Source organism: Periplaneta americana, unplaced genomic scaffold (genome assembly GCF_040183065.1).
Source record: "Periplaneta americana isolate PAMFEO1 unplaced genomic scaffold, P.americana_PAMFEO1_priV1 scaffold_21, whole genome shotgun sequence".
Lineage (NCBI taxonomy): Eukaryota > Metazoa > Arthropoda > Insecta > Blattodea > Blattidae > Periplaneta > Periplaneta americana.
In genome coordinates, this window is record NW_027185502.1 from 3,758,519 (window position 1) to 3,783,463 (window position 24,945).

The window sequence follows — 24,945 nt, forward strand, 5'->3', positions numbered from 1 at the left end:
GGTGTTAATTTTTACAAAAGAACACGGCAACGAAAGTGTAACATATTTTGTCATCTGCTAGGAGAGATCTGTGATGATGAGGCGATAATAGCGATCCTAGTGGTGCGCAACTACCCATGTTTGCATTTTTACTACATATTGAGCTTCGCGACTGTATATAGTAGACTGTGATATCACTATGGATTTTAATAAATTTTGAAGGAAACCGAAGTAAAATCACAGTAAGTAGCAGGGATGAATCAGCTGATATTCGTCTTTTACTTCAATAAAATTTCCGTAACCTATTCATTTAAATACATTGCATTATTGTGATATACTTCTTTATAATTATATTTGTTGATTGGACTAAATTAACATTAACGAACAAATTGCTTTTGTGTACAATGATGGTGAGAACTTTATTTATGAAAGTAGAAATATAATGCAACTTGATCAAGTTATCGTCTTACGATGAAGACTAAATGCCTGGCAGTTATCGCTATCCCAGTAGTTAGAAGTTGCACCACAGAGAGCGAAATAAGACGAATCCAAGTTGTGACGCTGCAAGGTCAACTTTTCCCATAAAAACTAAAAGGCAGGCAGGGAGTTTCGTATGTCAGGAATTATATCGGCATTCTCCTCACATCTGTAGCGTGTTCGATGTGGTGCGCGGAGTGTTTCATTATTCTTGGAATAAATGTGTTTGTAAACATTTAAATTCTGTTAATTATTATCCAGTAGGAATCTGTGATGCGGGTGTCGCCATAAGAGATATTGATTTGTTATGTGCTAGATAACACAGACTGTTCTATGTGTATTAATATTTGAAAATGGAAGGAACGAAGATTCCGGATCTTAAAAGGTATAATGCAATGTCTTGATCATTATGCTTGAAGATAAAAACTATATTGAGGATGTGAAGTGTTAAAATACAGTGTAAAAATGTTAAGTGTCGTTAGGAAATAGCGATGTGGAGTATTGTTCATGAATATCGTAAATAACAGGCACGTTGCAATTTTAGTACAGCGTTATAGATAGGTACTGCGTCCGAATTTTAGAACCAAGCATTCTAATTCTTTCACATGTAATACATAGCTAGTGGTTTCAGAAAAGCGACGAGTATTTTTTTAATAATATAATTTTTTGTATCATTTATTAACTTTTGTTTAAATTTTTATCTCTGTATTTATACGAAAATAAGATGAGTATTCCAATGTATTGCAATGTTCCAATATTAACGATAGATGTGTACAAGTTTAATGTGTCTTATTATGTGATATATTCTACAAATGTTTTCATAGTTTGTTAGCAATTCGTAACAGTCTTACGTTGTAGGTTGCACTATTCTCTTCACTGTTTACTTGGAAATATGAGATAATATTGGGTAGCGCGGTGTGATGAAATCCAACCGTAATAATGTTCGCGTTCATGCGGTAAACACAGAGTGTGTCATTATTTTAACTGATGATTATTCATGTTATAAGGAAGAAAAGATGTCCTTACAATTTTTTTCTAATTTCAATATTTAACTAATTATTAAAGTTTACAGTAACTTAATAGAAGTTTTACAACGTTGCTGGATGGGAAGGAGGGAGCTTAGAAGCACATAGTACAGTTCTAGCCGATGGAAGGTGGTTTAGAAGTACACAGTACAGCTCAAGCGGGGTGGAGGGGTCCAACAGATGCTCTGTTCTAATGCAGGAGCGACCGTGACAATACTGTTGTTTACATAAAACGAGCAGCAAATACAAACTTTCAATGTCGTTAATAGAACATTGTGGTAAATTTACATTTTATGTAACAATATTGCTCCTTTTTTTATTGTACGTCTAAAAAATAAACAATAATAATTTTCTGGACAAAATCACACAAACATTTTTTCCAATGCAACATTTTAATCTCTCCCGCTTCCGTAAATCAGTATCATTTTTAAACAAATTCCTGGTTGTGTGACTTTGGAAATGGGGTAAGCAACTCCTAGTTTCGGAAAATCGTTGAGAAACTGCTACAACGTTCGCCGATTAGGTAACCTTCTTTGAGGAAAACGTTGACGGTATATCTTATTGCCTTACTTGAATTACGACGACTTTCTCCATAAATTAATAACATATGATATTCCTAAACTTTGAATGTAATGGTAAGTTGTTTATCGAATACCTGGTACCAAACTGTCATCCGCTCGGCAGTAGACCTATGCACAGGGAGCTTGAACTCAGCTGACTCGTACGTACGTCTGTGCAGAGTACTGCCTGCTGAACACGTTGCCACGTCCCTCACGCCAGAATAGTAACAAATTTAAGCATGAAATTTTATTTAATTTCACGAAAACATAATAGAACACACAAATATCTATTTAAACTAATATTAACTCTTTGCTAGATATACCTACTGATGTAGCCTATTTATCTTCGTAATTTTACTAAAGATATGCACAGTATAACGCAAATAAAATAAAACAGAAATATTTTTTTCTGGGAAAAATATAAAGTTTTGACCCTATGTTGTATGGACATTTTTTGATCCTGTAAACCAGCGGTCCACAGCGTAGAGCACCCTGGGGCTAGCGTCTCTTACCCGCGGAAAACACAGTGCACCATGGTGCACTCGTAGCTGCTAGCGGGTATGCTCTCTACCGCTTCCTGCTGCATGACGGTGCACACGGGACGGCACCGCTTACCCTTTGCACATTTCAGCGAGTGCTGACGGCTAGTGATGGGTAGTTCGCGAACGATTAGTTCGAATTGAACTAATCGTTCAAGTGAACTAGATGAACTAGTTCGAAATTGAACTAGATGAACTAGTTCGAAATTTTTATGAAAGTCGTTCACTAACTAGATGAGTCGTATCTGTGGAAGTCGTTCGCGAACTAGATAGAGAAGAAGCAATGCATTGTGGGAAGCCGTTCCCATAACGAGAGGAGTGTTGGGCCGTGTTTCACAACACGCTAATAATATTACTTCTTTAGACCCATAAAGATACTAAATTCGGTGTTTCATGAACATTATGCACAACTTATAAAATGCGGACACTAATACTGTATTATAGTTCATTACCCAGCGGATTCTGTTTGAGGTTAAGAGCACATGAACATGAGTGGTTCAGTCTGGTTACGTTGTGTTTGTATCCTTCGTAGCCAATATTAAGAAATGGTTTGAGGTTAAGTCTGACAAGCATTAAGCGATATGCCCCTTTATAAAATTGTATTACAATATCGAATCTGTTATCTGTTTCACTATTTCACGTTCACTATAATGCTCTCCACATTAGGCTACATCCGCAAATACATTATTTACTTGTATTTAATTTATTGAAGTAAATAGTACGATTCAGGATTTAAGCATTGCAACACACATTCTTAATTTCTGCACTCAGCATCGCTACCAGTTACGTACATTTTCCTTTAAATGTTAAATGAAATTCTCTTTAAAAGTAAAGTAACTGTAATAGTTTAGATCGATACTGTGTACGAATAATTAGCATGTTCGAACTCTACCACTGCACTAGAGTCCCGAATTCGCAACTCGAAACTTCATGTTGAACACAAGCCAATGAATGGATTTTCATGTCCTAAATTTCATTCGATCTATTTTTCGAATGTAATATCTGTCATATAGAGTATCCTCGCTTCATCGGCGCCGTTAGCTAGTCTATATTATTTTGGGAGGGAGGCGGATATTAGAAACTAAAGTATAATTGAAATCTTTAAGACTACATACAGTTTAAGTGCGTTATTTATTTAAATCAGTACTGTTGATTGCGTAATACAATATATGTTATTAAACACATGTAAACAGATTAATAATAAAAATTAATATTAATAGTAATAATTATAATAATGAACAATTAGACCAAATATGGGGGGACACGCTCTCTTTGTGCCCCTATTGATAACGGCGCATGATAGATGTGATGAAGGAGCATATTTTTAAGATGCTTTTAATGAGACACTCCATCTGTTCCTCTGCTGACAATAACATTTTGTTCAATTGTATGTTATTTTTTGTGCGGTCTCCCAAATGTGTATGTCTGAAGAGAGATTTTTATTTTATTTTCTGCTTTTATTATTATTATTATTGTTATTATTATTATTATTATTATTATTATTATTATTATTATTATTATTATTATTATTATTATTATTATTAAGGAATTTGAGAGTTGGGTTTAGATTATACAGTTTACAGTTCTATAATATTTCTTTTCTTTCAAGCTTTCATTTTACCGTAGTTTTAATCATACAATCAACGTTTGCAACGTTGATACTGCATTGCTGTTACTTTCTCTCAAAAAAGAAATGTTGTAATAAATAAACACTGACCTACAGTAAGTAATGTAACATCGTATTTCCCTAAAATCAGTTATTCTTTAAGAGCAAACAGTTACAGCATGAGTATATATATTTCTCAAAGTTAAAATAATACTGATTTTCTGATTGCATCTTTGCATCAGCTTTCCTCTCCATCTTACGCGAACTAAATGAACTAATCGTACTAAATGTTTAACTGCATCAGCTTTTCTCAAGCGAACTAAGCGAACTAAATGATTATATACGTCAGTTTTTCTCAGACGAACTAAATGAACTAAACGAACTAGGCCTAGATGAACTAAGCGAACTAGATTATTGAACTAATCTCACTATCGAACTAGTTCGCCGCGAACGAATTTGTAAATTGAACTGAATTTCCCATCACTACTGACGACCACTGCTGTAAACTATCCACAACGACTGTGAAAAGGACAGGACTTATACCCCTTACACTCTGTATTGATATTTTAGAACCAAGCATTCTAATTCTTCTCTTCACTGTTTAAGTGGAAATAGCCTATGAGATAATATTGGGTAGCGCGATATTATGAAACAACCATATTAATGTTCGCGTGCAGTGTATATATACATGACACATTACACACAGGCTCGATTGACATAGACTAACAAAATCGCAAAGCAAGGAGTAGAACTCTTCTAAAAAAAACCGACTAAACGTGAAGACTTCATATGACGAATGTAATGCAGATATGCGGAAAGTTTTAAAATCATAATTGTTGTTTTTGTATAACATTGCTCGACGTAGCCTACATTTTGACAGCGAAAGGTTAATATCGAACAGCAGCAAAACTTGCTTTCATGATTATCTTTTTAAAATACTTCCTCATAATATTGTCGTGAGATTTCTTATGATTAGGAGTTTATATCCCGTAGTGCTCATCTGCCCTGAACCTTGGGGAAGTTAGAGGTGGTGTTTAGAGGGGTGTGAGGCTAACTTCGGAGCAAGCGGCTAGCTAACGGTACTTTTGGTGTGAATGCACTCTGCTTAATCCCCTTTCTACTTTCTTCAAAAAAATATTTCTCTCTTTCCAGTTGTACTTGGAAGACGGAAGTGAACGTTTGCTTAATAGAATTGCTGCTGTAAATATATATTCAAAGTTAAGACGTAGCAATATAACTTTCGTGTATAGTGTTTGCGTAGCTATATATATATATATATATATATATATATATATATATATATATATATATATATATATATATATATATATAGAGACTAAGTGTATATAGTACAATAAGTGTATATAGTAGAATGATTTCGTGCGTTTGTGTGTATATATAGAGACTAAATATATATAACAACTCTTATAGAATAATTCCCTGCGATAGACAAAGTGTAGCTATACAGTAATTCTTACAGAATAATTTCGTACGTATGTTCGTGTGTATATAGAGACTGAGTGCATTTCTAAGCTGACCTGTACATAGCAACTACATTTATTAACTTAAACTTGAGTGTGCCTCATCATGCCGCCTCCTAAGAAAAAGAAAGTAATTCATTCCCAAGCACGTGAAATAATAGAGAAAGTGATAGCAACGTGTGATAACGAAGCCAAGAACAAGAGTCTGACGCATTTGGTTACTCAGGCACTAAACACGCGGCATATTGCACTGGTGTGTCTGAATTTGCGGCAAAACACATTAGAAAAGAAAATTTGGAAAGAAACCGAGATCGCCCCAATGAAGTTCTCTCGACTCCTGGAAAAAAACGACCAACTCGGCCACAGCATACGCGTGTTGATGTGTGTTATTAAAAATACTATCCACGACTTTTATATTCAAGAAAAGAAAGTGCCAACTGTGAGCAAGCTCTTGCCTGCAATTAGAAATAAAATTAATTTTCCATGGAGTAGGGTCACTAAACAGACTGTTGAACATGGTGAACTACAAATGGAAAAAATTCTAGTTGAAAGGGCTTATATTGTTGCTTGGCGACATAATTATTTGAGGAAAATGGAAGAATTCCGTAATCAAGGGAGAGAAATTGTATATCTCGACGAGACTAGGATGGACAGCAACCTAACTTTTGAGAAATGTTGGCAACATTCTGATGAGTTCGGCCTACAGGCAAACCATAGTGCAGGAAACAGACTGATCGTCCTACATGCGGGTAGCAAAAATGGTTCCTTGAGAAACGCAGAACTCGTTTATAAAGCTGGTTCTGCGAGCGGGGATTACCACGGGCAGATGAACCAGGTAAATTTCGAGAAATGGGTTGATGAGAAATTAATTCCCAATCTTCCGCCAAGGTCAGTCGTGGTCATGGACAATGCCCCCTATCACTCCGTTCAGGTTGGTAAGGCTCCAAATAAGTACGCGCCAAACAGAGACATGATAGAGTGGCTGAGAAGAAAAGGAATTGAAGTCAGTGAAAAAATTCACAAAGTCGACCTTTTCTCCTTAATCGAGAAACACAGGTCTCAAGAAAAGACTTTTAGGGTTGACCGAAGGCTGGTGGAGTTCGGACACAACGTACTGAGACTTCCTCCTTATATGTGTGACTTATCCCCGATCGAATTAGCATGGAAAAAGATGAAAATAACGTGACAGGAGATTTATCTTTGCAAAGATTAAAGGAACTTACAGAAATGGCTTTATCGTCAATAACTAAAGAGGACTGGGAGGGTTATTGTTAACATACGTTAAAAGTGGAGAGCCAATACAGATTTCGACATAATACATTGCCTGCAATCTAATTATTTCTTTGGATAGTGACAGTGATAGTGATAGCGATAGTGATGATAGCAGCAGTAGGAGCAGCAGTAATGATGATGATGATGATGATGAAAGTGATTCAGAATTGGCTACTCCATTGTAACGCGGAGCAGAATTGGTAAGTCATTGTTTTTATAACGCATGCTACATTGTATTTCTAACTTTCTCTCCATCCACTACTAGTGCGAAACTGCTACCCCAACTCCGCATTCCTGCCAGGGCAGATGAGCTGAGTCATCGACTTCTTAAGTGCACAATACCGGAGCAGGCGTGTGGTAATTGCGTAGAAGACGCCACACAGTGGTCCGAATCGCTTAAAACCCGGACAAAAGTAATAACTTCTTTTCTAGTGCCCAAATTAACTTGAAATTTGGTACACTTATTACTAATAACATGTATCTAACATGTGCAAATTTTAATGTAATTTGGAAATGAATAACTATCCCTCTTGAGGGGTGAGATAATTAGGCGTTCATTAATAAGGGCCAAATTAGATATTTTTATCACAAAACTCGATAAATGCAATAATTATAGTCATGTTATGTACACGATTTCATCAGCAACCCCTAATATAAGGGTTGAAAAGTTACATAAGTTATGTAATCCACAAGTTCAAAATTATATATAACCTGTATAAGTTATAATCGAAATTCAATTAAGGATTGTATTTTTGTGAGTGAGTACATTCTTACATTTAGTAACATAAATAATCCATTAATATTTTCGTAGTTTTGTAGGGGTATCCAAAATGTTACGTACCATTTAATACTACTGGTAATATAACTTGTATGAACTTGCACTCTTGTAAATTTCATTATATTATTGTGCTAAATTATACTAGAATATCTACATTTTTATACATTTTGTTATTAAGTTTATGGCTAAGCAGAAATAAAGTATGCATTTTGATACTTACAAAGGTGTTGAGCATTTGCATCTGAGAAGTGTGCCTTGGATGCACTGAGTAGTTTCATTGTTGTAAATGCAGACAAGTTGAAATACAGAACTGTTTGAAGGTCGCAATTCAAACACCAATCAATCAATAAATCAATCTTCTTAATGTATCCAGCTGTTTGCTGACAACAAAGTCCACTATAGTCCACTGTAGTATATTCAGTTGTTGTTTTCATGAGAAATGAGGGGTATTTGATCTTTGTTCATTGTGGATTCCTGTTCCTAGTAGCCAGAGGTGGGGTGTAGTCAATATAGACTGCAGGACTGTGTCTTCTGCAACTGGTACTGATGATTTTAATTTACTTCTTTTGTGGTTTATGGATGGACAGTCTAGAAGAATGTGTTCCAGATCTTCATCATGATTATTACACCAAGAGTGAATCGAATTTGAAAAAGGAAGACAAAATATTCTTACATGATAAAGTAAAGAATTTCAAGAGGAACTTAGATCTCCAGCCTGTCACTCGTCCCCGCAAGCTGACGTTTCAAATTCGTCGTCTTCTTCCCCCTTCTCTTCTTCGGATATTGCCAAAAGACCAAGCACTTCCGAAGATACATTTAATTTTTATTTTCTTTTGGTGGTTTATTTAAACTGGAAATTAATGGGTCAGAAGTCAACATTAATCTGCTAAAGAGGTCTAAATTGTCGTCTCGTTTTGAAATTCTTCGAATAAAACTTTCTCGAAATGTTGTCACATCTTAGTTTCTAGACTCAGCGGCATCTTCTAATAATTCTGCAACCGATAAAGTAACTGAGCTGCCGGCACAATTACAGACCCGTGCAGGGCTGCTTGGGTGGCCTATTGACATTTTGAAGAATGCCTGTACTTGCTATCATTGATAACACTTTTCAGAAGAATAAGAAGAAGTAGAAGAAATGTCTGTAAATGGCAACTAAATTTCTTGTTATAATCAGTCTGAATTTTTTACGAAGATACGTGGTTTCGTTACGGTGACTAATTTTGTTCTAACGCTGATAATATTGAAGAAAAAACCACATTCTTATTACACTTTCTAGTGACTTTGTGCTATGGCTGTCCAAATTTAATTCAAATTTATTCTCATATTCTTTATGTTGCACAAGAATCTTATTACCCTTTCCTTTAATTTTCTCCTAAATTTCTTCGCAACTGACACGTAAATTCATTTTTACACATTACATTATGCACACATTATACAATGACCTGATATCAACAAAAGTCCTCTGAATATGGAAAAAATTAAGGGCCTTTGTTGTTTACTTCCAACAAATCACTCCTCAGTCTTTAAGTAATCAAACATAACTCTCGGTAAGTGCGTGTGGCTCGACACGTGTAGACGGATCAGGCGCACAGGTATGATTCAGAGGTCATAATTCGCAGAGTTGCAGGGTTTTGCAGATGAAACCTTCAGTGACAAACTTATAAATGTCTACCAAGATATATTACGTAAGTTTCACAGTGTACACTGGTGAACATTTTTTTAAAACACTAAAACAATTTTGTCTTTTGCCCAAAACAAGAACAATAGAAACTTGATTTATTATCAGTACTTAGAAACAAAAAATACTGAAAACTGTAATTGTTCCTAATACATAAGACCGTAACACATTTACAAAAAATATACTTAGCATTTTACTTTTCATAATTAAGGCAGACACAATGTTCAGAAATCACTTATAAAAATGCAGAATTAATCAGGAAAGATTTGTGTCACTTTTGCCCGTAAGTATTGACCAGAACCTTTGAAGTATTCTTCGAAAAACACTTGGTCTTATTAGAATGACTATTGAGGATTATTACTGAGGTAATTTTGTCTTTTTAATATGAAGTTCGAAAAATGACTTTTGTCCGGCTTTTTAGCGATCCGGACCACTGTGCGCCAGCTGTTCACATGTGCCACTTTTGGACTACTCTCAAATATCGTAGGCATTATTGTTTTTTTTATTACTGGGTTATTTTACGACGCTGTATCAACATCTCAGTTTATTTAGCATCTGAATGAAATGAAGGTGATAATGCCGGTGAAATGAGTCCGGGTTCCAGCACCGAAAGTTACCCAGCATTTGCTCGTATTGGGTTGAGGGAAAACCTCGGAAAAATCTCAACTAGGTAACTTGCCCCGACCGGGATTCGAACCCGGGCCACCTGGTTTCGCGACCAGAAGCGCTGACCGTTAGTCCACAGGTGTGGACGGCATTATTGTTAACTCTGACAATTTTATCTATGTCTGTTATGCATTATGTTGGTTTTTGACGGTTCAGGAATAATACTGTATAGAAGGGTTATGGCGAAGGTATCTTGGGGGCAGCGGAGGCTTGCCCCAGCTACAAGCCCCCGGCTATATCCTAAATGCAATGAATATCGTCTTTGCAGGTAGAGGAAGCATATATAGGCCTATAGATAATATGTGTTTTAGTGCTAGATAATGTCATTTTAGTGCTCACCTTGTATCTAATTCACGTCTTCATTCGTACTTTTGAATTGTTGATGTGATGTCTTGTAGTAATAAACACTATTAACATTAACCTATACGGATATCGTTCGTAAAATTGAAGTGGGTACACTGCACTGACGGTTCACTGCTCTCTGTTTACTGTTGATTTCACTCAAAGCTGGTTAACTGCGTCGTGTTGAGGGAACGTCTGCTTAAACCCTGTTTCAATGCTCGGAATTAACATCGCTGTTGATGCCATCTAGTGTGGGGTTTCTATTACTGAAGGTGTATTTATGTAGGAGATTTAGAGCAGGGTTGGGCAGAATTATGCACTCTGTGCTTGCACCACAGTCTACTATATACAGTCAAGAAGCTTGAGTTTTGAGGTGCTAGAAACAATAGACTGTGACGGTACTATTTTGCATTGCCTGTAATGAGGCGATATTAGCGATCCTAGTGGTGAGCAACTATTTAATGTTTGCATATTTACTACGTATTGAGCTTCGCGACTGTATATACTAGACTGTGCTTGCACGGTGAAGGCCCTACTACGAGAGGAGTGTGCTTATATAGTGCACGAAAACCGGTTTATTCAAGTTGCGTACGTACTGCATGTTTCAAAAGAAAATGTTATTCTACCAAACTGAATAAGAACACAAAGTAATGAAACACTTCCCTAAACACAAAACAAAACATGTCTGTTGCACATTAATTCATATTACTCAATTTCTCAAGATTTGGAGAAACTGTATTAGCACAAGCTATGCGGAGAACTGCCGTTAAAGCCGTCATTTCTTGTTTGAGATTTGTTTAGTTTCGTAATAGAAAATCACTGTTCACATCTGTAAGTGGAACCAAATAAACACAAAGCATTCTCACACAGCTTATGCAGTCCGCAAGCAATGATACGCATTTATTTATTTAAAATAACAACACAGTATGTAAAGAAATCAACTCATAAAAAGTATGTTTTTTTTATTTTGCATTATGTGATTATGTTTAGTTTTTAGGGCTTCATGTTACCTATTATTTGCAATGTATTAGGTACTGGTAGACTACTTTTTATAATTGATAGCATTCCCTTTATTAATTGAAGAATGACTTATAAATGCAATGTAATTTGGCTACCTTTGCGCATTATATTTTGCGTGGTTACTTATGTCTTGTGGTCTAAAAGTACCGGTAAAATAATTTTCGATTCTCTAAAACTTAACAACAGGTCTATACTGATTATCACATATTTATTTCACTTAAGAATTTGATTATAATAAGAACTTGTGTAATCAAGGTGCATGTATTTACGTCTTGTGATCTAAGAGTAATGTATGTTAATATAATTTTTGATTCTCTGAAACCTAACAATATGCTGATTAATGTAAAATTATGCATTCTGTAATGTGTATTGTGTAGGCCTATTTATGGACGTATGAGCATGTTTTCTATCAATCGCTGCCTACGTATTTTCTTTCCTCTAATGCTCTGACCCACATCAATGAAACTTTGAATATATTTGTTTTGTCCTAATTTTACATTAAACGTCGAAAATGGCCATAATCTATCAATTTTAGATCATCACGGCGTTAAATTGTGTGATTTACGTACTGCTATTATGCGTCTGCTCTTCATCATCATGGCGGCAAGCGCAGCGTTCAATTTGTCCCGGTTTCCTTGTTCCGCGCACCCGAGACTGTAGGGACTTGACTTAAACTAATCTGTTGTCAAGCATTTCATATTACTTCCGTTGTGTGAAGTGAAGCCTTCAGTGGAATGAGGGATGGACTTCAGAATCTATTCCAAACTACAAAACTCAAACTTCACTGTCATTCACTTATTCAGTAGGTAATTACTACTGACCCATTTGCTTAGAAAATGAATTAACAGACCTATCGGCAAAGAAGAAATTAAAATGCATTCCAAACAGTGGCGTGTGGTGATAAATAATCCTGGTGGTGCACAAATATTTATTGTGATTATGATGATGATTATTATTATTATTATTATTATTATTATTATTATTATTATTATTATTATTATTATTATTATTATAGGTACTAACTATTACATAACTATTAACATACGCTACGAGTCAAGAAATTGCAGTTAATCAGTTTCCTATGTAGGTCCAGTAATAGCAAAGTAAAGTGTTCAATTTCTATGCAGCACACCGTAAATAATATTGTTTTCTCTATATTGCGTTTTATAACACAGTTCACACGTTCACAAGCATTCGATACGTGTGTCGTCTCATCAGCCTTAACTGCTAAAAAGTCAGCAGCTTTCTTTATTTCTTTGAAATCTCATCATGGCATACATCAAAATTGCTTGAAGGATTTCGTTCTGTATAAGTTAGTGTTTGATGTGCTCTTAAACACTGTTCCTCTTTCCAAATGTTCCTTAAGAGTGCGTCTAATTCAGAACTGAAATTGATGAGGCCAAGAAAAATACTAGCGTTTAAAGAGAGTTTCCGTCTTCGTGACCTCTTAAAGCCAACTCAAAGCTCCACAAAACCGCACGCACATATCTGTGCTTGGTAGCTTTATCATTGTGAAGTTCAACAATCCAATTGAATCTAATTGCGTCTATATGTTTGTCTGACCCAACACTGCTAATTTAACATTATTGTTGATGTGTGCAGCTGAAGAATCGTGTTTTTTTAATTCCTTCATTCATGCGCTTCAAATCAATCATATCTGCAGAACGATAATCAAAATTATGTAGTTACTACGCAAAGTCCTAAATTCAAACAGAAAAATAAATAAAATTCATAAAACGTACTTATTTTTGTCATTAAATGTTCGCCGTCGAACAACAGACAAGGAAAACAAAATACAGCGTCTTTTATATTGCAGCCGCATATTGCATTTTTCGTAAGTCCGAATGTTGAATTTTCTTGTCACTTCTCTATTACTGTTCTTCGTCACTTATAATTTGAATTCATGTGTAGGTCTACCCATCTTCTTTATTTTGATCTTTTCGTGTAAAAGTCTTATAGAAAATTACACATTTAAAAGATTTTGCTCACTATTCATAGTAACATTTATGATGGAACGAGCTTGAGAACACATCTGAAAGTGCTCCTAACCCCCCCCCCCCCCTACGCACACTGTACTGCCTCCCTACCATGCTCCAAAGCCTGCCAGTGAAACAGTACTACTGCGCATGCTCGAATGGAGCAGTGTGCCGCAAGTGTCGAGCGGTAAACATAAGTCCCAGGCGTCAACAAGAACAGTACACGTGCAGTGTTATTTTTACTTAGTACAGTGAAACCTGTTCAAATCGGAACCTGAATAATCCGGAATCCTGTCTATTTCGGAACAATTTTTTGGTCCCGGCGAAATTTGTATGTATTATGTGTAATTTTTCCTGAATAAAACGGAAACTGTCCAACGCGGAAACGGAAACTGTCTGCTACTGTTCAAAACGGAAACAATATTTTGGACACACTATATTTTGTAGCTATATTTTGAAACAGCGTGTAATTTCAAGGAATATACGAAATATGTAGGTCACTAAGATAAAAACAAGTTTTTTTTGCAACGAGGGTACGAGGGTGTGTTGGTCCGTCGGTCATAAATTTTATTACCCTGTTGACTAGGCACACGAGTCCCTTCAAAGATTTTCAATGATTCATACCCGTATACTGTCGTAGCTAAACAGAACGCAAGTATAGTAATTTCCAGGTAAAAAAAAAAAAGTTGCATAAAATCTGGCATTAACATTAAGTGATGAAGTAAAAGTTATCGAGATAAAGGAAAATTAGAAACAAAGTCTATATGAAATAATATAGAAGTAGAGTTGTGGAAAACTCAGGTGTGACACTTTAAAAAATAAAGATCATAATGAGTGAGTGGTGTGCGGCCAATATTGGTGACACAAAAGGAACCAGAAGGCAACTGTTTATGTGGAAATAAATGAACTGTTGTGAGAGTGGGTTCTTCATGACCTTTCAAAGAACAAGCCAATTTCTGGATCTATTCTGCAAAGCAAGCTATTGAACTGGGAAAGAAATTAAATAAACCAGAATTCAAGGCTTCTAATAGATGGCTCCTAGAACAATTAATTAATAATGTGCAGTGATATGCAGTACAGTATTAGAGTATAGTGTTAGATATTAAATAGAATGAGATTAGTAAACTTTAGTAATGTTTAATGACTAATGAGTGAGTCACGATAATATTTATACAGAATATGAGATTTTAATCAAGATGATTCACAAACGTAATGAGCGACAGAAAGCGTTAAATGGAATATTTTGTACTTCTTGCAGTTTGCGGCATGCCATTTTGTTTTTCATGTATATGAATGACAAAATATTCCATTTTAATGTCACACCTGAATAATACGGAAACCTGTCCACAACGGAAAAAAAATTAGGACCGTGTCACTTCCGTCTTGAACAGGTTTCACTGTATTATAATAAAGAATTATGTCGCTCACACAGTCTACTGCAGCTCATTGATATGACTTATAAAACACGAAGAGGCGGTGCACTGCTCCTGTGCTCCTTAAGAGAAATCGCCACTGATTCCAAATGATCTAAAAGTTCTTCAAAGTATTAAAAATGACCAATAAATGCCGAGAAAAATATAAAATTGACGTATCAGTTCAAAAACATCAAAAAATGCAATAGGCCTATAAGAAATTCTTTTTTACGTTGATATTAACACAGGAAGGATTTCCATATTAATAGTCATCGTCCTAGTGTGAAAAATAAGAGGATGACTTTTCATCAACATCCGCCCCCTACTTATATTCCATGATCACAGATTACTGCAGCACTAAAGTCCTCAACATACGACAGGCAAACACCACCCCTCGCTGGCCCTCTACAGTCTACAGGCAGAAGTTAGCAATACAGACATTATGTAAACATCACCCTCTCGCTGACTCTATACAGGCAAAGGGAATCAACTCGGACGTTAAGTAAACATAGGTAGAAATCAAATCTGGAATCCACTCGGACGTCATTCATGAGGATTTGGGGATCAATCCGGACGCGGTCCTCAGAGAGAGGGGAGGCACCACAGCCCCGGACCCGTGCACGTCCTGTCCCTACGAGCCTGCTCTGTCGGCGGGCAAGGTGAGCCCACAGTTCCGCTCTCGGATCCAAGTTCGCGCGCATTCTAGAATTTGATAAAGAAAGTTTTTTTTTTTTAAATTGCTTATTTAACGACGCTGTATCAACTACGAGGTTATTTACCGTCGATGGAATTGGTAATGGCGAGATAATATTCGGCGAAATGAGGTAGAGGATTCGCCATAGATTAACTGACATTCACTTTACCGTTGGGAAAAGTCACTGTAAAAACACAATCAGGTAATCAGCCCAAGCAGGAATCGAACCCACTCCCGAGCGCACTCCGAATCGGCTGGTAAGCGTCTCAGCCGTCTGAGCTACGTTCAAGGAATAATATAATACTCTTGTTTTATTTGGTTATTTAACGACACCGTATCAACTACTAGGTTATTTAGTGTTGATGGAATTGGTGATAGGGAGATGGTATTTGGCGAAATGAGCTCGAGTATTCCCCACAGATTACCTGACATTCGTCTTACGGTTGGGGAAAATCTCGGACAAAACCAACCAACTAATCAGCCCAAGCTGGAATGGAACAGAGAACAGAAGAGAACAATGGAAAACTAAAAAAATGCCGAAAGTCTTCGTAAATATTTAAAAGTAAATATGAAACAGGTTATACAGGTATATGCAGTACTACAACTTATTTTATCACTAATGAATGAATGTAAGTTCTTGTTTGCTATAATTTTATGATAAGCTGTAGCCTAAGCTTCTTCCGACCATGAAACTGAACAGAGGGTGATCAGTGAGGGGTGGGGAGGGGATGGATAAGGCGTGGTTTCCCTGCTTGCATTCCTGTCCCTCACTTAATCCCAAATTTCGATAATCCGAACAGATCCCTGTCCCAATTGGTTCGAACTAGCGAGGTTCTACTGTATAGCAGTAGCGGCCATTCGAATGAAGAAGGTGAAGAACATTTCACTTGTTATTTTGCGAGCCACTTGATTTATATTTCATGTATTAAATTATCCAATTTAAAAACTACAGCGCTATAAATCAATAAATGTCAATACAGCATCGCCAGGCTGTTTCAATATTCCCGCTGTTTACGTCTCAGTTCCTCGAGCGGCAGAGACGAGGCGATGATTCTCAGATTTAAAATATTATTTTGTTCTTCTATGTTAGGGTGGTTGCTATGACAACGACTGCGACATTTCTCCCCGCACTTCTACATTCTTCAAGAAACGGGTGTTGCTGTGACGAACACGTGTTTGGCCTTCAGCCCAGCCGGTGCGCTTTGTATAATGGGTGACACGGAGATTTACGACTACTTGTCTGGCCAGCAACATGGCCCGTCCTGAAGAAAATTCTTTCCTAAAAATTCTGCTTCGTCAATTCTTCTTCCCATATAGGTCCTATTATGTTTTATGTTTTTAATTTTTGTGCTGATATCTTCATTCCTTTAATTTTTTATTCTTCTGGCCACAATTTTACTGTTCCTCATAGGAAAATTCTATTAAAAATTAATACTATGAAAGCAATGGAAAGAAAGTTTGATATTCCGAACACAGCCTTTTTAGTGGAAGTTGAATGAATTTTTGCCTTTCCTCAGTCTGTTTTCGTCGTGTTTTGTGTCGGTATGCCCATGTCGAGCTATTCAGTTATGATAGGCCTAATTTTTAAAATATAATTTATTTTACTTATCACTTTATTAGGTGAAGATATTAAGTGCATTTCAGTTTTTAATTAATTTCTAATAAGTGTGTTAGGACCTAACATATAGTTTTTGTATATGTGTAAATGAATCCGTTCAATGACACAGTGTGTACATTAATTCAAACCTCGTTTAATCGCTGGTGTGAGCAGTATAAGAGATATCTATTGTTTCTAGACAGAACTCAACCAATTTTAGACATAAACTGTAAAAAGTTAAACAAACAAGCTGGTAAATCATACGAACTTAATTTTACAACTTCATGGTACTGCAAGCATCACTGAGTGGTTGTGTGGGAGCCACTACATTGAAATACTATTTTGTTAGTCATGCCTACTACTTGGAGTTAAAAAACATGTGTGGAATGAAACTGGATTCAGTGATTTTCTAAAATAATGTTAGTCGTGCTCTACAAAAACATGAAAATTCGGCGGAACATTTTTTTAAAGCGCGTGCTGCAGTTCAAAAATTTACAGAAAAATATGAACACTATTGGGAATAACCTGAAAAAAAAGCTAGGCTATTGTTAGTGCAATATATTGAAAATGTTTGTTTAAACAGACATGTTATGCGGTCAGTCATCGACACTGCTTTGTATTTAAGCAAGCAGGAATCATCATTTCGGGGCCATGACGAAAGCACTTCTTCGCTTAAAGTGGAAATTTCAGATGGTCTACTGCACTATGCTAGAATTTTGAACGTAGCAAAAAGTAGAAGTGAATTCTCAGGGAGAAAGTACAGACTGCGGCTACAGTGGAAAAAGTGATGTAGAACATGATCGTAATTACAGGATATTGTTCTTCGTCAGCCTTGCTGATACTTCCAAATTTGACAATTACCTTACTTACTTATTTACTTACTTACTGGCTTTTAAGGAACCCGGAGGTTCATTACCGCCCTCACATAAGCCCGCCACTGGTCCCTATCCTGAGCAAGATTAATCCAGTCTCTATCATCATATTTCACCTCCCTCAAATCCATTTTAATATTATATTCCCATCTACGTCTCGGTCTCCCTAAAGGTCTTTTTCCCTCCGGCCTCCCAACTAACACTCTATATGCATTTCTGGATTCGCCCATATGTGCTACATGCCCTGCCCATCTCAAACGTCTGGATTTAATGTTCCTAATTAGGCCTATGTCAGGTGAAGAATACAATGCGTGCAGTTCTGCGTTGTGTAACTTTCTCCATTCTGTAACTTCTTCCCTCTTAGCCCCAAATATTTTCCTAAGAACCTTATTCTCAAACACCCTTAACCTATGTTCCTCTCTCAAAGTGAGAGTCCAAGTTTCACAACCATAAAGAACAACCGGTAATATAACTGATTTATAAATTCTAACTTTCAGATTTTTTGACAGCAGACTGGATGATAAAAGTTTCTCAACCGAATAATAACAGGCATTTCCCATATTTATTCTGTGTTTAATTTCTTCCCGAGTATCATTTATATTTGTTACTGTTGCTCCCAGATATTTGAACTTCTCCACTTCTTCAAAAGATAAATTTCCAATTTTTATATTTCCATTTCGTACAATATTCTCGTCACGAGACATAATCATATACTTTGTCTTTTCGGGATTTACTTCCAAACCTATCGCTTTACTTGCTTCAGGTAAAATTTCCGTGTTTTCCCTAATCGTTTATGTATTTTCTCCTAACATATTCACGTCATCCGCATAGACAAGCAGCTGATGTAACCCATTCAATTCCAAACCCCCTCTGTTATCTTGGACTTTCCTAATGGCATACTCTAGAGCAAAGTTAAAAAGTAAAGGAGATAGTGCATCTTCTTGCTTCAGCCCACAGTGAATTGGAAACGCATCTGACAGAAACTGACCTATACCAACTCTGCTGTACGTTTCACTGAGACACATTTTAATTAATCGAACTAGTTTCTTGGGAATACCAAATTCCATAAGAATATCATATAAAACTTCTCTCTTAACCGAGTCATATGCCTTTTTGAAATCCATGAATAACTGATGCACTATCCTTATACTCCCATTTTTTCTCCATTATCTGTCGAATACAACATATCTGGTCAATAGTCGATCTCTTACGCCTAAAACCACACTGATGATCCCCGATAATTTCATCTACATATGGAGTTAACCTTCTCAAAAGAATATTGGACAAAATAGACTTCTTCGTGACACAAAGATGTATTTGGAGAAGTGTATAAGTTATATTCCCTCATTTTAATACTACCGTCTTACTAGCGTACCGGTCGAGAGGAGCTTCTCGTGTTTAAAACGAATAAAAACAAAACAAAGAAACTCAATGTCACAGTAGAGACTGTCAGCGTTAGGGAATATTTCGCTCCAAAAAGATATGTTGGACAAGATGATGGAATCACAGCCCCTCCATGAGAACGTTATTGGCAGGTTCGCGGCCCTGAAGCTATGGAGGATCAACTTAGTGCAAAGATAGGTAAGCAATAAGCATATGAAGAGTCCACTGCAAGAATGATGGATGTCACTTTCTTGTCGGAAATGAACCAAGACTGTTAATGTATAGCTTAAGACATATAGACTGTACATAGAGAGTTATATGGCATTAACACTGATAGTCATTGTCCAGTAATGATCGGAAAATCACAGTTAAGCTTACATCGCTAAGCATTTCAAACTTTCAATTGCTTCTCCTGAAAAATATATTCCAAATGACATCCATCATTCTTGTAGTGGACTCTCCATATCTTAACTGACATGTACCGGTAAGTGCATTGATAACTGGCAGAAATAAATACAATTAAATCACTTTCACGATTGAAGGGCATGGGAATTTATGGGAGAGAATTACTTTAGTTACATAGACTTCCGATTATCAATGCAAAGGGAAGTCTCTAGTGAAAATTTGGTCAAAATCTGAAAAAAAGTCGAAATTTGTTTTTTGCCATAAATATTATCTTTGGTTCATGGCCGATTCATTTCTACTACATTTTTTAATGTAGCGCCATTTTTAAAGCTCCGTGCGCATCCTTTAAATGTCCGCTGCAGTGGGCGGTTCTCTGTTGTTCGCATTCTCAACATTCTGTGTGATATATTTCAAATTCGGCGCAGATTTTTTGAGTGTATATGAAGAACTATATACTTCTCCCATCTAGTGGTGTACTGGCAGCACTACTTGCAGCTGGGAGGAAGCAGAATGTCTTTTGTTGATACTTGATATCCGGTTGGCGGTTTTAGTTTGTTTACTATTTGTGGGAGCATGCACGTGAGATAATTTCAACGTGTTTTATAATATTTTACTCAGTGACTGTGGTTTTATTGGTATTTATAGTGTGTATATATATATATATATATATATATATATATATATATATATAGTATTTTGTAGTTATATATAAAATGATTTATAAGATTCACATATATATGTATTAGTAATACATACAAAGTTAGTAGGGTCTAGGCCTAAATTAATGTAGGTCATTCTAGTAATTATAGTGTTGAGATTACAGCATGGGAAGATTATCTAGAAGTCGTGCACACAAGAAACGCCCCTCTAAAAGGACACGAAAAGCGCAGCATGCTGTAAAATGCAAATTTGCAAAACAATGTTCTGCAGAAATTAGGCCTAACCTCTATCAAGAGCAGCCAGGTGTATCTAACCTCCCTAATTGTCAGGCAGGTCCATCTGCTATCCATGAGCCTTAGGAAATGTCATCCACCTCTGTATCAACAAGCGCCAAGAAGCTAAAGATGTTTGAAACCACTTCTGCAGGTGAGATTGGACAAGCATTTTCTTCAGATTATTTGTTAGTTCATAAAAATGTGTGGGGTGAACTGTTAAAAAATCTGAAGTGTCATGAATGTGATAATACCGCTTTATAATTGCAAATGAGGGAGAACAATGGGTTTGCAACCAAACTAGTGGTAAAATATATTGTCTGTGGTACAAACTGTGGTGAGACCTTCAGTAGCCCACAGACAATATCTGATAGTAAGAGACCACCATTTGAAGTAAATAAAAAAATGGTTGAGACCTTTGTTAGCACTGGTTCAGGTTATTCTGCTATGCAGACATTCTGCTCTGTGAGTGGCATGAAAGGTATGGCAATAGGTACATATCAAAGTCATCTTCACAAAATTGCTAAAGAAACAGATTGCTATAACCAAAAAATCCTCTCCCGGTCTCTCAGAGCAGTATGACAAGCTCACGAAGTATGTGACCCTACACTGAAATCCAGCAATGTAATGGACATAGCAGTGTCATATGATGGTAACTGGTATAAACGTGGCCATATTTCACTGTATGGTGTAGGGTTAGTAATAGATGTATTGACTTCCAAAATTTTGCCATGCATGTTCTTTCACTGCTGCTGATCTAGGTCAAAATTCTCCAGAATACAGATTTTGGTTAGATGGTCATGAAAAATCTGGGGAGTGCAACAAAAATTACACAGGTAGCTCCAATACTATGGAGATGGTTGCAGCAGAGAGGCTATGGTTGAGGACTGAAAATGAATGTAGCATGTGATACACTACAATACTCTCTGATGGGGATGCGAAGACATACCAGCATTTGTCAAAACTGGCTGTGTATGGAGCAGATGTTGCAATGAGTAAAGAGGAATGCATCAATCATGTTGCAAAGAGAATGGGCACTGGTTTGAGAAATTTAGTAAAAGAAAATAAATCTCAAGGTGTTAAGCTTGGCGGGCGGGGTGTTGGAAAATTAAATGAAAATGCAATTGTAAATGGGATGCCTGATGTCAGAGCAATAGGGAGGGGGATTGTTGCAACCTTGGCACATTCAGTGTCGACGGATGAAAAGCCTCATCACGACAGAAGTCCAACTGGACTGGACTCTTGGTGTTTTATAACCGGAGTAAGGCAAAGGGAGAGGAGCCTCATAGTCACCAGAACATGAACTCCAGTTATCAGAAGCAACCCTAATAACTGTTACCCCTTTACGAACGTCTGTCCAGTCCTGAAGTCTTCAGCAAATGTACACGTGGCGCTACCCAGAATGCGAATGAGTGTCCATTCTCTTATATGGAGAAAATGTCCTAAAGACACATTTGTCTCAAAAATCAAAATTAATATTGCAGTGGCAAGTGCAGTTGCTGAATTTAATATGGGGTGCCTGCAAAGCCAACTTGTAAAAATAACAATTGGGGAGGGGAAATTGACAGAGGCAGCAAAGAATATTCTGGCTATGCGGGACAGAAAGCGTACTCATACGAGTGAATGGAAAAGGGCAGAGAAACAAAAAAGTGCACAGTGAACTAGAAAATTGAACAAAGGTGCAGCAGAAAAGAAAGAAAAGAAAAAGGAAGGCCAAACATATGGTGCTGGGCTGTTCTAGTTATGTAAGTACATTATATGCATGTCTTATTTTAAAAAATTGCCTCTATCTTAAAACTACATTTTTATACCTTCAAAATGCTCTGTGACACATAATTTTCATCTGGTTGTTTTCAAATTTGGAAGACACACACTTCGAAAGCTGCTTAAAAAACTGTAGTTTTCACTCTTTATGTAGAATTAAAAATATTCCTGTTAATGGTTGTTAAAAGTCAAAATATGCAAAATTTTCAGCGGAATGGGCAGCACACAATTAATATATTTTTTATTTCAACGTAAAGTGATTGAAAGTTGAAATGACAACTTGGAATTATTAATAAGTGTATAATAAAGTAGGAAAAAAAAATTTACGGCCTATACTGAAAATGTGATTGACGTAGAGCATTTTGAATTTGCATATCATATCATAATTAAAATGTTGATAACTCAGAAACTATTTGTTCGATTGAACTGAAATTTTGCACAGAATGTTGATTTATTACATTCCTTCAGCAGTATGAATTTCATTAAAATTCGGTAAAAACCGAGTCATATGCCTTTTTGAAATCTATGAATAACTGATGCACTCTATCCTTATACTCCCATTTTTTCTCCATTATCTGTCGAATACAACATATCTGGTCAATAGTCGATCTGTTACACCTAAAACCACACTGATGATCCCCGATAATTTCATCTACATATGGAGTTAACCTTCTCAAAAGAATATTGGACAAAATAGACTTCTTCGTGACACAAAGATGTATTTGGAGAAGTGTGTAAGTTATATTCCCTCATTTTAATACCACCGTCTTACTAGCGTACCGGTCGAGAGGAGCTTCTCGTGTTTAAAACGAATAAAAACAAAACAAAGAAACTCAATGTCACAGTAGAGACTGTCAGCGTTAGGGAATATTTCGCTCCAAAAAGATATGTTGGACAAGATGATGGAATCACAGCCCCTCCATGAGAACGTTATTGGCAGGTTCACAGCCCTGAAGCTATGGAGGATCAACTTAGTGCAAAGATAGGTAAGCAATAAGCATATGAAGAGTCCACTGCAAGAATGATGGATGTCACTTTCTTGTCGGAAATGAACCAAGACTGTTAATGTATAGCTTAAGACATATAGACTGTACATAGAGAGTTATATGGCATTAACACTGATAGTCATTGTCCAGTAATGATCGGAAAATCACAGTTAAGCTTTGATCGCTAAGCATTTCAAACTTTCAATTGCTTCTCCTGAAAAATATATTCCAAATGACATCCATCATTCTTGCAGTGGACTCTTCATATCTTAATTGACATGTACCGGTAAGTGCATTGATAACTGGCAGAAATAAATACAATTAAATCACTTTCACGATTGAAGGGCATGGGAATTTATGGGAGAGAATTACTTTAGTTACATAGACTTCCGATTATCAATGCAACTAGCCTACATGAGCTTTGAAAACCTTGCAACAATTTTGTGCTTCACCTAGTTTTTCAGGCACGAGCCGCTACTGCTGTATACACCCCATAATAATAATTAGGCTTTGTAATTCAGCTACCTATAAACTGGAATGAGGTTGTCTGATACAAAGTACATCACAGCGCAGGTACAGATATGTTCGTATACAAAATAGTTACGCATCCTCTCCTCTCATCCTCTAGTACAGCGGTGACCAAAGTGGGTGTCGTGATTACATCGTGTAATCATAGACATTCAAACGGGTACGAGGAGCTTACTGTACATTGCTGTATGTTTCATTCACGTACTGAAGGCAAGCAGTGGCGGTATCATGTCGCTCTACAAACTGTGTCTCTACAAGCAATAAGAGGTGGTATCTTAAAGAATGAAGAACGTTTTTCTTGTTCTTTGAGACAAAATATAATAGGCTATTATGTTTACTTTGCTCAATGGTTCAATTAGGAGAATGTATATAGAAACATTAATTGCCACGCTGAATAATGTATTATTATTATTATTATTATTATTATTATTATTATTATTACTGACCACTAAGTATGTGTTTCTATAATTCTTCTGTACGTGCATGAATATTGATATTTTTAGATCTTCTCCCTAGAAGGGTAAAATTATTAGGTTTTATTTCAATTTTAATCTTCTTAATCTTTAGATGAGGGTAACTGTTACAACACTAAAAATTTCCTACTAGGACATAAATGCACATATAACAGTTTTAAAGTTATGCTATTTAGTTTTTTTTTTTTTTTTTTTTCAATTGGAAAGTGTTATATTTTACGTTGTAACAGTTTTCCATTCTCAACTGTTGCTAAAAGCAATGTTCCATTTTGACTTGTAACACTTTCGCACTGAAAATATCCATGCTTCGAGTTTAGATTTTGCACACCTTGCAGTACTTACAATAATGGTAGCATAATGCTGCCTGCATTGTGTTAAACATAATGTTGTTATTAATTTTGTCTTCACCATCGATGTAGTATTGAAATATTAATCATCGTGCATATTCTTACACATTAGTATTTAATTCACTTTAATCCTTCATATTTTATATCCCTAAG

At 36.3% G+C, this 24,945-nt stretch overlaps 1 protein-coding gene across 20 annotated transcripts in view; it reads left to right on the forward strand.

Moving 5' to 3' along the window:
- The first annotated feature begins 591 nt into the window (after positions 1-591).
- Positions 592-24,945, forward strand: part of LOC138693808 (CD2 antigen cytoplasmic tail-binding protein 2 homolog) — a 107,127-nt gene continuing 82,773 nt past the window's right edge. For 3 of the 20 annotated variants that reach the window (XR_011330469.1, XR_011330474.1, XM_069817609.1), the window contains exons 1-2: positions 20,422-20,848; positions 23,909-24,017. Coding sequence is in view for 1 of the 20 variants with exons in the window: in XM_069817609.1 (XP_069673710.1) it covers positions 23,982-24,017 (36 nt within the window). In the remaining 19 variants the exon portion in view is untranslated. The other 17 variants (XR_011330475.1, XR_011330479.1, XR_011330480.1 and 14 more) reach the window with 17 other exon arrangements.